The sequence below is a fragment of the Schistocerca gregaria genome, chromosome 5 (assembly GCF_023897955.1).
Source record: "Schistocerca gregaria isolate iqSchGreg1 chromosome 5, iqSchGreg1.2, whole genome shotgun sequence".
Classification (NCBI taxonomy): Eukaryota; Metazoa; Arthropoda; class Insecta; order Orthoptera; family Acrididae; genus Schistocerca; species Schistocerca gregaria.
Window position 1 is genome coordinate 483,464,427 of NC_064924.1, and position 14,807 is coordinate 483,479,233.

The 14,807-nt window shown below is 38.3% G+C and overlaps 1 protein-coding gene across 1 annotated transcript in view; it reads right to left on the reverse strand.

Moving 5' to 3' along the window:
* Positions 1-114: 114 nt before the first annotated feature.
* Positions 115-14,807, reverse strand: part of LOC126273392 (thioredoxin-like) — a 64,139-nt gene continuing 49,446 nt past the window's right edge. Inside the window, exon 2 of the mRNA XM_049976945.1 lies at positions 115-301. Within this exon, the coding sequence (XP_049832902.1) occupies positions 115-301 (187 nt within the window). The remainder of the gene's footprint in view (positions 302-14,807) is intronic.

A 14,807-nucleotide genomic window follows, 5' to 3' on the forward strand; every position in this document is an offset into this window, starting at 1 on the left:
TATTTGGGGATATCCATGCAAAATAAAAAATTATTTTCCAAGCTGTAGCTGTCATAACCCACATATTTACTTAAAACTTTTATTAGTCTTTATAGGACAGTCACATGCTGTTCTTTATTCGTACTTCTTTCCAGAGAATTCACTGTCCTCTGGCATATGGCGCTCAATCAGTTCACTGAGTGCATAGTCGCATAGGCCACATAATGTAGCCACAACTTTACGTTTTCGTATCAAAACTACAGTCGGAACCAGTTGGATATCATATTGTTTCACTAAGTCTGAATTTCCTTCCACATTAGCCCTGTCAATTGAAAGAAAAGCGTGTTAGAAAAATTACTTAAAGAAGGCTATCACTGTAATTAATAACAGCATTGCAAACTAATTTAAAAAGGAAAATATGTAATAAAAATGTACATTTGCTTGAGAAAACTATAGAAATACAAGGGATTGAATAGTTGGCAAGTACTTACCTTTGTAAGGTGGAAATTCCTGCCGATAGACTAACTTTTGGAATTGTTAGTTCATTTCTCACAGAGGAAAAGAGGACACATTGAAGGAGGTTAGAAAAATGGTTCTAATGGCTCTGAGCACTATGGAACTTAACTTGTGTGGTCACCAGTCCCCTAGAACTTAGAACTACTTAAACCTAACTAACCTAAGGACATAACACACATCCATGCCCGAAGTAGGATTCGAACCTGCGACCGCAGCGGTCGCGCGTTTCCAGAATGTAGCACCTAGAACCGCTCGGCCACCCCGGCCGGCTGAGATTAGAAAGGAGTAGCAGGAAACTTTCCCTTGTCTGTACAAGGTGGTCTTCCATCCTGGGGTCTTAGTGACTTGCCACTCCCTTCTAATCTCCCACATTGTATCTCTCTTTCCTCCCTGAAGAAGTAATTCCAGGGGTAGATGTGGACTCGGACCACAATCTATTGGTTATGACCTGTAGATTAAAACTGAAGAAACTGCAAAAATGTGGGAAATTAAGGAGATGGGACCTGGATAAACTGAAAGAACCAGAGGTTGTACAGAGTTTCAGGGAGAGCATAAGGGAACAATTGACAGGAATAGGGGAAAGAAATACAGTAGAAGAAGAATGGGTAGCTCTGAGGAATGAAGTAGTGAAGGCAGCAGAGGATAAAGTAGGTACAAAGACGAGGGCTGCTAGAAATCCTTGGGTAACAGAAGAAATATTGAATTTAATTGATGAAAGGAGAAAATATAAAAATGCAGTAAATGAAGCAGGCAAAAAGGAATACAAACGTCTCAAAATTGAGATTGACAGGAAGTGCAAAATGGCTAAACAGGGATGGCTAGAGGACAAATGTAAGGATGTAGAAGCTTATCTCACTAGGGGTAAGATAGATACTGCCTACAGGAAAATTAGAGACCTTTGGAGAGAAGAGAACCAAGTGTATGAATATCAAGAGCTCAGATGGCAGCCCAGTTCTAAGCAAAGAAGGGAAGGCAGAAAGGTGGAAGGAGTATATAGAAGGTTTATACAAGGGCGATGTACTTGAGGACAATATTATGGAAATGGAAGAAGATGTAGATGAAGACGAAATGGGAGATACGATACTGCGTGAAGAGTTTGACAGAGCACTGAAAGACCTGAACCGAAACAAGGCCCCCGGAGTAGACAACATTCCATTAGAACTACTGACGGCCTTAGGAGAGCCAGTCATGACAAAATTCTGCCATCTGGCGAGTAAGATGTATGAGACAGTCGAAATACCCTCAGACTTCAGGAAGAATATAATAATTCCAATCCCAAAGAAAGCAGGTGCTGACAGATGTGAAAATTACCGAAGTATCAGTTTAATAAGCCACGGCTGCAAAATACTAACGCGAATTCTTTACAGACGAATGGAAAAACTGGTAGATGCAGACCTCGGGGAGGATCAGTTTGGATTCCGTCGAAATGTTGGAACACGTGAGGCAATACTGACCTTACGACTTATCTTGGGAGAAAGATTAAGAAAAGGCAAACCTACGTTTCTAGCATTTGTAGACTTAGAGAAAGCTTTTGACAATGTTGACTGGAATACTCTTTTTCAAATTCTAAAGGTGGCAGGGGTAAAATACAGGGAGCGAAAGGCTATTTATAATTTGTACAGAAACCAGATGGCAGTCATAAGAGTCGAGGGGCATGAAAGGGAAGCAGTGGTTGGGAAAGGAGTGAGACAGGGTTGTAGCCTCTCCCCGATGTTATTCAATCTGTATATTGAGCAAGCAGTAAAGGAAACAAAAGAAAAATTTGGAGTAGGTATTAATATTCATGGAGACGAAGTAAAAACTTTGAGGTTCGCCGATGACATTGTAATTCTGTCAGAGACGGCAAAGGATTTGGAAGAGCAGTTGAACGGAATGGACAGTGTCTTGAAAAGAGGATATAAGATGAACATCAACAAAAGCAAAACCAGGATAATGGAATGTAGTCAAATTAAATCGGGTGATGCTGAGGGAATTAGATTAGGAAATGAGACACTTAAAGTAGTGAAGTTGTTTTGCTATTTAGGAAGTAAAATAACTGATGATGGTCGAAGTAGAGAGGATATAAAATGTAGACTGGCAATGGCAAGGAATGCGTTTCTGAAGAAGAGAAATTTGTTAACATCGAATATAGATTTATGTATCAGGAAGTCGTTTCTGAAAGTATTTGTTTGGAGTGTAGCCATGTATGGAAGTGAAACATGGACGATAACTAGTTTGGACAAGAAGAGAATAGAAGCTTTTGAAATGTGGTGCTACAGAAGAATGCTCAAGATTAGATGGGTAGATCACATAACTAATGAGGAGGTATTGAATAGGATTGGAGAGAAGAGAAGTTTGTGGCACAACTTGACTAGAAGAAGGGATCAGTTGGTAGGACATGTTTTGAGGCATCAAGGGATCACAAATTTAGCATTGGAGGGCAGCGTGGAGGGTAAAAATCGCAGAGGGAGACCGAGAGATGAGTACACTAAGCAGATTCAGAAGGATGTAGGTTGCAGTGGGTATTGGGAGATGAAGCAGCTTGCACAGGATAGAGTAGCATGGAGAGCTGCATCAAACCAGTCTCAGGACTGAAGACAACAACAACAACAGAAGTAATTAATAACTCCTGAATCTAGAATTATTGTTTCCACTGTCAGCAGTATAACAGTAATTAATAACAAAAATAGTCATGGAGAAATATGAGCATATGTCTAGTGGGCCCACTCCATTTTTATGTATATAAGAATGAAAACAATTGATTATTGATAAAAAAATTAATTGGATAGATAGAAAATCTACTCACTAAGGGGCAGCAGAACTCACACATAAAAGACTTTTGTGATTGGCAAGCTTTTGGAGCGAATGGCTCCTCCTTCAGACAGAAGATTGAAGGGGAAGGAAGAAGGGTGAAGGAAAAGAATTGGAGAGGTCTAGGAAAATGTACAGATTTCGGGAGTCACCCAGAACCATGGGTCAGGGGAGATTTACTGTATGGTAAGTTCTCTGCAACTGTTGGTCAGTATATTTTATGTATATAAGGTATGACATTATACACTGTGTAAGAAGGTACAAAAAATGAAGAGAGATGAGTAACCATATTGTGTCTGTCAGTTCAGTGCAGATGTTTAGATGACCTGTCAAGCCAGCACTGTATTTAGATATGCTACTAGAGAAACACAGTAGCAATAGTTGTATGTGGGAATTAAAAGTTGTACTGCAACCATGGTATGTTAAGAGTACCTCAAGGCTCGGTCCTGGACCCATTATTGTTATGCTTGTATGTTAATGGCTTGACCTCCTGTAAATATGATTTCTACACTGACACCTCCATCTAAGTGCGAGACCCGAAGATATCAATATTGCCTTCATTCAGGTAGATAATGATCTATCTTCAGTGACTTTATTCTTATTGAGGGCACCCCGATAACTTATCACAAAACTGTGAAGAAATTGTATGTAACTTCTGATTTGCACAGCTCCTGTACAGAAAATGTAGGAAGACTTCTGTTTACTTCCATGGCCTCCAGAAATTCCAAATTAATTTCCATAAGATGTGAAACACATTTGTGCAATGATTCATCCTACCAAACCTCCACCATTGTGTTGTAATCCAACCTGGAATGAGTAGTGAAAACTCCAGGTGGCTAGAACTAAACTTGAATGCAATATAGTGAGATATTACTTGTGTGCATATCTGCAACATCCATCTGACCATGTCAATGCTTCATACACCCAGTTTGGTTAGTTACGAACAGACAGTTATGTAGCTACCATATGCCTATATCGACATCATCAGCTTTTCAGTGTACTGCACTCCAATACCTCATAGCAGAGGTCTAATAATACTTGTCTCATTGTAACAAAAAAAAAACAAGCTTTTGTTTTCACAGTCCCCTAGTATGCCTTTTCTTTAAAAAAAGTCACAAACTCATCCATTGATGCTGTCTGCTTCTGGTATAAGTTACCCAGCACTCTGTGTGTAATTGAGTGTCCTGTATGCAGTGTAAAAAAATAAAAAAGCTGAAGCACATCCTTATGTCAGTGTCATACTTTTTCATAAAAGAATTACATATATGGCCAATATTCTGTGTTAAACAGAAAAGCAAAAGCTTCCATCTTCTCCCACTTACATTTTTTCTTCTAGATTAATCATACCATTTTCTTTCCTGCTTTCTCTGTCACTTGCACTCTGTCCCATTCCTCTTTGTCTTCCTCTCTCGCTCTTGGTCATGTCCGTTGTTGCCAGTGCTCTTGGCTTATAGCTACTTGATTGTAACATGCCTCTACTACTGTTTTACATTGTGTTGTATCTCGTATTAAATGTTAAGTATTTTCATAATGTATGGTGTTATGAAAACAATACAAAATATGTGGAATAAATGGTTATTTTAAGAGAGGGCTTGTTCTCCCTAATCCAGTCAGGTTGAATAAATAACTCTGTAAATATTTTTTTTGTTTCTGAGTACATCTTCCTGATACCCCATGGGGCAATGAGGCAGTTGAAGCGAATGAGGTACGAGGCATGTTTTTTAAGTAAGTACCGTTTTGACACACCACGACTGCTTTGCTGCGGTTGGCGTTTGCACTGTGTACCTACATCTGTTATCTATGCTCTGACGCCATTACAGTCTGATTCTTCCTTGTTTACGTTGTGTACCGAGTGTTGAAGATGCCTCTGATAATCGTCCCGCCGACTGTGAAGTACGGGCTGTTGTAAGATTTCTTAGTGCTAAAGGCCTAAAAGCGATCGATATTCATCGTGAGATCTGTGCAGTTTACGGAGATAACATTATGAGTGATGGGACGATAAGAAAGTGGATGAGAGCATTTAAAGATGGCCGCACAAACGTGCATGATGAACAACGGAGTGGGCGTCCTTCGGTTGTTAATGAAAGTTTGGTGCAGGAATTGGACAATAAGATGAGAGAAAACACATGCTTTACGATTTCCTCCTTGCGGGATGACTTTCCTAATGTTTCTCGTAGTGTTTTGTATGCCATTGTGACAGAGCACTTGAATTACCAAAAATTGTGCACACGTTGGGTACGGAAAATGTTGACGGATGTGCACAAAACCAAATGCTTAGACAGTGCCTTGACTCTCCTTGAGTGGTACCACAACGACGGTGATGATTTCTTAAGCCAAATCATTATGGGCGATGAAACATGGGTGGCCTATGTCACACCAGAATCAACGCAACAGTCCATGGACGTTGAGCAAGGGCATTATTCTGCTGCAAGATAATGCCCGTCCACATGTGGCGAATCAGACCAGAGATCTCATCACATCTTTACAATGGGAAACTCTAGATCATCCTCTGTACAGCCCTGATCTTGCGCCCAGTGACTACCATCTGTTCCTGCACTTGAAGAAACACCTGGGCGGTCAGCGAATTCAAGACAATGTCAAAGTCAAAACAGTGATGATGCAGTGGTTAACAAGTCAGGCGGCAGACTTCTATGAGGAGGGTATTCCAAAACTGGTACAACGTTATGACAAGTGCCTCAATATTGACGGAAATTATGTGGAAAAATAGATTAAGGTACAGGCTTTCATGTAAAAATAAAATTGAGATATCTTAGCACATCTTTTTTAAATTCAAAATGGTACTTACTTAAAGAACACACCTCGTATTTGTTTCCTTAAACAGTCCTTACCTGCTTTAGTGTCATCACAGTCACATGTAACTTTGCATCTAAGACAGTGAATTCAGCTGGGAAGTGAAGTTGAAAGGCATGACCAGAAGAGAAAACTAACTTCGAACAGCATCATTTTGCTGGAATTCGGCAGTATAAACTATGGTGATACTTTGCTACTATTAAGTGATGTTGTTTCTTCATTAGTTCATATTTATTAGTGTAGTGTGAACAGCTGATTTTGGCCTCTATGTTCATTATTGCCATTATTAAGTGATCAGTACTAATAAGTAATTTATAGAGCATCATATGAATTGCAAATTACATCAGTAACTGTACATAAAAGGATTAGCTGTCTACACATAATATGAAATTCATGTATCAGCAAAGTATATTTCTGCATTCATTAACCAACTTTGTATAGGTGTTGGCCTGACAGTAATCAGATTACATAGCTAGTGTCAACCAGCCCTATATCGTAGTGGCTAATAAATATCAACTAATAATTTCATACATCGTGTACCAATCACGAGGTGGCAACTTGCGGGTGAGAGGCCACAGCAGCAATAGAGATGAAATCAGATAAGCTGGACACAATTTCGCAGGTTGTTCCTGATGCTGTATGTGACTCTCAGTTGAATGATGGCACTGGTAACAATACATAAGCCATTCAAACAACACTTTCAGATAATGTTCATTTCATATGTTAGCCTGAGTGTTTCAAATGGGGGTGAAGTTGGCTGATTTTGGAATTCAAATTGAAATATTTCTGAAACCAATCAAATGAATGTAGTGGGTTTTCTTTCAGAGTGTGAATATAGAGCTGTAGTGATATTTTTTTTTTATGTTCATTACCTTTTGCTCTAACAGATCTCACAATTGAAACTTGCATCGGTCACCTTCACCTTGCCTGCGTGTGAAGCTGACCGACTGTCTGTTACACGATAATTGTTTCTCTGAGACTTTGTCAGTAATTGAAGAATATATCTGACATAATAATTAAATTTTAATACTGATTTCAGAGTAATATACAGAGGAAGTGTAAGGAAAATAATGTGAGCGCTTATTTACTTTACGAAATTCAGAAGAAACACTCACTCTTCTTTCCATTAAAAACTGGCTGATCACCTTGTTCTGTGCCATAACAACCACAAACGTTGTTTATAATGGTTCCTTTGCAAAATTTTCCCATTTAAAATTTCTGTGAGGTACACAGTTCTGAAACATCCAGGCTATATTTCTTCACTTTACCTAACGTACGTTTGTACACATGTCTAATTTTCACATGGACAGCTCTTCCAATTTCATCATCATGATGGAACAAACAGTACTGTAGCCTATGTGACAAACTGGAACAATGACTTCATCATTCACCACTAGACTGTTGTAGAAATTGTTTCTTCATCCACTGTGTCACATTATTTCTACATTGACTCACACATTGTTGCTGCCCACTAAGTCACATTCTTGCCGCATTGCGAGTATTTGTTCATCAAAGAACCACTTGAGAAAAGAAGACCAACTTCACCCTGAACCCAACAAAAATTTGCAGAGGTTTATTTATGTGTCTATAAATAGGTAAGTATAATAAACTTTCAATGTTACTCTGTCGTTCTGAAGGGTCAGTGCATGACATACATAAGACCTAGACATGGGTTGTATCATGCTAGTCACTCAGATAATTTTAAAAAAAAAAAGTCCTTCTAAAAATGATTATTATTCAGATAGGGGTTTGGAACACTGTACATTTAGCCATTGCCATCAACTTAACTTTTGAGCAGCAAATATAACAACTAAAATAGAAGAATTTCGCCAATCTGCAGTTAATCATAAAAAAAATGTTCTTTGAACTTTTTGGTGAACGTCACCCCATCTGACAGTATTTGCAAAGTTCGTGTTTTTGTGGTTTCCTAAGTCACTTAAGGCAATTTCGTTTTAAGATGTTCTGTTGATTTGTTTCCCTTATCCTGCCCTGTTGGAGCTGGTGTTTCATCTCTGAGACATGATGTACAGTCCAATTAAAATTACTTGATAGCTGACACCTGTCACTTGCCACTACTTTGTTGCCATGTGCACTGCTGGTTGCCACTCGGTTACAGGCAACACACAAACACGATGAGTCACTAAATAAATGCTGTTAATGTATAATGTGGAGCAATGCTGGAAGCAGCCACTGCAGTTATGATGGAAATGGGAGATGCTGTATTGACAGCTTATTTTAAGTGGTGAGTGGCTGAATTGCAGCAGACAAGCCATGCATTTAAACTCGCATCATAAACTTATCACAACTTCCCAGTGTACAATGTACCTGAGAAAAGAGCGATCAACAATCTGTGGCAGAACTGATATCACACTCACTTTGTTCATGGGATTTAAGGCTAACCTCTGTGAGCAGAGACACAAAAATTTCCAGCAGTGAAAGCAAACTATAATTTCTCTGTCATTGCTTAGCTGAAATTATACTTAAAATGGCTACACGTGCTGCTGTGTTAGCAACTAATGAGCAGTCCTGGTTGGCATTTGGTTGCTGATTATAGGTGACACAAGCAGATTCCAAATGGAAGAAAGAATGATAGGAAGAAAAATAAGAGCAAATAAAAAAGTCAATATGGTAATGAACAATGAAGTGTCAAAGTATTATAAATAAAAAATACATTCAAATCAGTTAATTGAATACAAATAATAATGGATGTCGTGAAGCACATGAAGCATCAACTGCCAAGTAATTTTAGTTGGGCTATAATGGTTAACACTGCTGTCTGTAGACCACTGTCTCCTGGGTTCAGTTCCCAACCGGGTTGATTTTCTTTGCTTTAGGTTGGTGTTTGTGTTGCCCTAATCATTTCATCTCATCTTCATTGACACGCAAGTTACCAAGGTGGCATCAAATAGAAAGACTTGCATCAATTGGTTGATTAACAGAACACACATTGAACTTAGCTTTTTAGATGTTGCAGAGGTTGGTCTTGAGAAGAAATAGCAAGCCAAGAAATGTAATGATTGCAAAACAGTTAATCTAATCTCGCATGTGGCAAAGATCATTGTAAGAATACTCAACAGATGCAAAAACACAAAATTGAAGAAGTAATGGGAGAAGAGCACTTGGTCACAGGAGAGGAAAAGGAACAGGAACTGGAACCAGACACACCATCGACATGGTGAGAATTGTGTTGGATAGTGTTTTAGCAGTTAACAAAGTAGTTTGTGCTTGTTTTGTAGACCGGCAAAAGGCCTTGGATTGAGTCAACTGGACAAAAGCGATGAACCTCCTCAAGGAGATAGGCATCAACTGGAGAGATCAGAGACATTCTCAACTTCCGACAAAGAATAAAGGTGTGACTGAACTCTGGAGAAACAAACAGTGTCAAAATAGGAAGAGGAGTCACACAAGGATGTTGTCTATTGCCGAGTATCTTCAACTTGTATGGATAGTGGTTGGCGAGAGAAGCATTGAAAGGATGCGGAAAGTTCAGGATAGGATGACAATTTGTCAGCTTCATTTAGAATGCAGTTGACTTGGTGCTGCTCACCAAAAATAAGACAAGAACATGTGATGAACTGGTTGGTGGAAATTGGAAGGAAATATGGGATGGAAATCAACATTGAAAAATCAAAAGTGATGCAGATATCATACCAGGAGAAACCTTTGAGCATAACTGTTGACAATTAGGAACTAGAGAATGTGTTGCAGTTGAAGTACTTTGGAAGCTTGCTGACAAGATGCCCACTGCACAAACGAAATTAGAGCAACAATTGCCATGGCCAATGCTACATTCAACAAGAAGAGGACTCTGCCCACCAACAAGTTGAACTTGGAATTAAGAAAGAAGCTGGTGAAGTGCTGCACCTGAAAACTTTCCAGGTTTTTTTTTTTTTTTTTCTCTCTCTCCACAGCTCTACTCCATACAGAGCAATGCGCTCTGTATGGAGTAGAGCTGTGGAGAGAGAGAGAAAAAAAAAAAAAACCTGGAAAGTTTTAAAATGTGCTGGAGAAGCATAGAGAAGATCAAGTAGACAGATCAGGTAACAAATGCTGGCGTACTGAGAAGACTAGGAGAGAAGAAAACTATTCTGTATACAATTCTTGCAAAGAAAGGCCAATTTGATGACACACACGTTTAGGTACGAGCATCTCATACATTACATCATTGAAGGGAACTACAGAATTAGGAGGAGGAGGAATAACAATAATGATGATAATTCAACATCTGAATGACAGGAAAGATGGAAGAGATATAGAAGACTGAAGGAAGGAGCTGAAGACAGGGAACATATTGGCAGCAAGAGACTCATTTATTTCAATTGAAGTACCAAATAAGTGTCAGTACTGTATGTATCCACCATTCACGAGGACTTTTACTATCATGTGCCTATGCATTTACTCCCTAATAGTATTTTTAGCTAATAATAAGAGAGAATTCTGGGTGAACTGATATTCGTCACCACAATGCTCCAAATAAAAATAATTTCCAGATATACCTTGACCTTTTGCCCTTCTTTGGGGTTCACAACAGCATTTAATATTTTGATGCAAAGATCTTTAACAGGTTGTTTGCAGACATCAGGCAGAAAACTGATAATTTCCAAATATTCAATAACAAACTAAAAGACTTTTCATTGAAAACTCACTACATAATTTATGGTAATATGAATTTTAATGTTATAGTAGTACTGGTTTTGACTTAGCTAGTATATAGGCAGTTAATAATGTTTTATGTACAGCTACATTAACACTTAATGATGTAAATAAAATAGAAAGAAACTTCCACATGGGAAAAATATATTAAAAACAAAGATTCCAAGACTTACCAAGCGGGAAAGCGCCGGTAGACAGGCACAATAAAATAAAACACACACACACACACACACACACACACACACACACACACACACACACACACAATTTCTAGCTTTAGCAACCAACGGTTGCTTCTTCAGGAAAGAGGGAAGGATGTGGGTTTTAAGGGAGAGGGTAAGGAGTCATTCCAATCCCGGGAGCGGAAAGACTTACCGTAGGGGAAAAAGAAGGACAGGTGTGTGAAAGTGTGTTGTCATTAAATTTATCTCATACAGGTCTACTACTTTTGTACATTTAAAAAGCATAGCTCTCTATGAGCAAATCAAAGTTAATGCCTCTATCATGGTGATCAATCAACTTACAGAAACACTTTGGCTTTATTTTATGAGATGGTGATCACTAGTTCATTCAGGTGAAAAGAGATTATAGCTATCTTTAACTGTGTAAAAAGTTATATTAGGTGAAGAAATTAAGTGCCTCACATACACAAAGTGATGTTATAGTAGTCGTATTGGATTGCTAGTAAACTGCAGTCGCAGCCTACAGCTACAGTGGCTACTTCTGCCTGTTAACATGGTACACAGCAAAGTGAGCTGAAGCCAGGTGGCAGCACCATCATGTTTACACCCAAGAAATAGGGCTGAGAGGTTGTAAGGGTAATAGCGTACACTATAATTCTTACGAATGCAGCACCATTGCATCTATAGATCTATGCACTACAGAACGCAATAATTGATCAGTGGCTAACACTTCTGCTTGACACTACTCATCGCATGACTTGACAGCCTTTGTCACAGTGTAATGTGTGTGAGATCACATTTCATCCAAATAAATTTGCCACTTTTCATGTGTCGTCCAAACTTACATGTCAACTTGTTTATTCTTGGAACATTTTAAAACCATATCTTATAGAAAGGATAATTTTTCTAAATTGCAGTTGTTTCAAAGAAAATGCCTTTTTTGCATGCAGCACTTCGAAATTTTTATTTATGCACCCAGGCGTTTCGCCTTTTTTTTACAATGCATCTTTGGTAGGTGTCCTGAAATATTACATGTTTTGTCCATTTTTATGCATATGTTATGGTTTCACATCTAGGTTATAGATTTAAACACAGTCCCTTGATGGTTTTTGCTTTCTTTTTTATGATGTGGAATTGTACTTACAGGTAACTCCTAATTCATTGCATCTAAGCAAACAGCTTTTCTCATCTGGCAATCAGGTGGACATCTCACAGTTTACGTTACACATCACTGTAACTGCCATCTTTTTAATACAGAGTTTCATTTGTTTTTCTAAGAGATACCAACATTCTCAGTTTTCTGCATTCAACTGTTTCTTCTTCTTCTTCTTCTTCTTCTTCTTCTTCTTCTTCTTCTTTTCTTTCTTTGTGTGTGTGTGTGTGTGTGTGTGTGTGTGTGTGTGTGTGTGTGTGTGTGTGTGTGTTTTAGAGATGGAAAGAGATTTTTTTAATAAAATAAAAATTATTTATTTTATTTTTATTTTTATTATTATTTTTTATTCATTTTTTATTCTTAAAAATTATTATATTTTGCTATATATACTTACAAGAGGAATCAGATGTGTAATCATTTTTTGGGATTTCCATCTATTATATGATCAATCAGTGTAAACAGTGAGTTGTTAGTCATATTTACTTGGTCATTTGATAGTTGTTCCTTTTCAGCCTTTGTGCTGTATATATGATAACTTTCCTGTAATGTTAGGAGATGTCTTTCATTATTTATTCTAATTATTTTCATATCTTTTTCTCTTATGGTAAGTTTGTGGTTATTTTCTCTCAAATGTTCTGCAAAAGTTTAGTGGCTCGTTCTATATTTCCATGCTCTGATATGTTCTTTGTACTGGGTGTCAAATGTTCTGCTGGTTTGTTCTATACACCTTCCATCACATGTGTTGCAGTGTAGTTGATATATTCCTGCTTTTTGTTATTTTTGGAATGTGCCTTTGGATTGAATTGTCTGCTTTGAGTGCTATGTTTATCCTTTACCTTTTGAAAATGTTTGTTACTTTATGTGTGAGTTTGTGCTTGTGCGTCATTGTGTACCTTCTTGAATCTTCTTTCTTGTTTTCCTGTATTCTTTGTGTCATTATTGTTCTGTCACTGTTTGTGTTGTGTTTTGTTTTGTTTTGTTGTAAAGTTGTTTGAGGGTGTTTATGTACTGTGTTCGCAGACTGTATTTGTTTTTTTAATTTTTTTGTTTGATTTGGTGACTAGGTCCCTATTGTACCCATTGTTCGTCGCTATTTGTGTGATGATGTCTAGTTCTTTCTGGTAATTTTCTGTACTGAATGGTACTGTGTTGAGTCTACGAAGCATGTATCTGAGTGCTGATTGTTTCTGTGAGTGCGGGTGATTAGAAGTCCAATGTAGGATTCTGTCAGTTGTTGTAGGTTTACGGTAGATTTCAAAGCTATGCTGATTGTTTTCTTCTTAAATGTTATATCTAAAAAGTTTATTTGGTTGTTCTGTTTTTATTTTTTCCTATTGTGAATCTTATCTTTCTGTGTATTGTGTTTCTATCTGTATGCAACTGGTCAATTTTTCCCTGACCTCCATCTATTAAACAAACGATACTTCATGTAATATAAGTATGTTATGTGTCTTTTTTCCCTGTTAACGGAATGCTGGTGGCAAGGGAAGAAGAGAGGTGAGGGGCGTCACTTCTGCCTAACGTGCTTTAAAATCGGTATCGCCTGTTTGTTCAGCGACATTATGAATTGAGTACTCTTTCCCACTTTGCTGTACAGTGCTCCACGCTCAGGCATAAGGCGACTGCAGTTAAGACAGACCCAATAAAGTATGTTGTAATTATTTTTGATAACATATTTGACAAGTAAGTTTTCTGCATGGTTTATGAAAATGTTTGCTAGGGCACCTGATACTGGGAATCCCATTCGTAACCCATCTTTCTGTACATAGTATTCATTATTGAAATGCAAGTAGTTCTGTCCAGTTACCAGTTCCAGCAACTTTTGTATTTCTTTGATGTGTCCATCTGGTAGCTGGTTGGTGTTTCTTTGTATGTTCATAATGCAACAGAAATTTCTGCATAATTACTCATTTATTCATATCATCAAGGAATGTTCATTGTATGCACTTTTCTTGTTCCTTAGGATGGGTACATGAGTCCCACTCTGCCCAGCAGCGTGTCCCCCTCCTGTTGTAATTTACACAACAGCAACCACCCACTAAACTCTGACATTGTGCCCTTGCATGTTGCATCACCTTTTCCGTGAACACTGTCACTCCTTTCTTCTTCGTCTTGTCATCAATAGTTTAATGGTGTTAACAGTTGCCCACAAAGCATCTGTTTGACTGCAACTCCCATTGTGTATAGGATTATCAAAGTGTTGGAATCAACGCCTGAAGGTCATTCCAATAATTTCATTTGTGTGAAATCATTTTGTGGGCTCACTGTCAATGAGGCTGTCGGCCACTTAGCCAAAGAAGCCACTGTGATAGGGCGTACCATCTGGACTGCAATTCCATGTGGGATTGCCGACACGTCCTTCACAAGTGCATGACAAAAGTTTGACAGTGGCGTGGAAGGAAACAAGACACACAGTCTCCCGTATTCCACAAAATCTAATACAAATCCAATACCTAGGCATATCTCCTCTCTAATAATCAGATTTAAATTTGACCATGGAAGTTTCTGTAAACATCGTCACAGGCTGCACATTGCAGACACACGTTTCTTCCCTTACAGACAGGAAGAGGATGCAGACCACCTTTTCTCTGGGTGCCCCAGACTACATGGAAGTTCTACAATCCTTTTAGCCCTCCATTAGTCGCGCGAAAATTTATGACATGGTCACTCGCACGAATGACAGGTGTCATCCACAAAACAAGCGATCTATTTGCATACTTTGA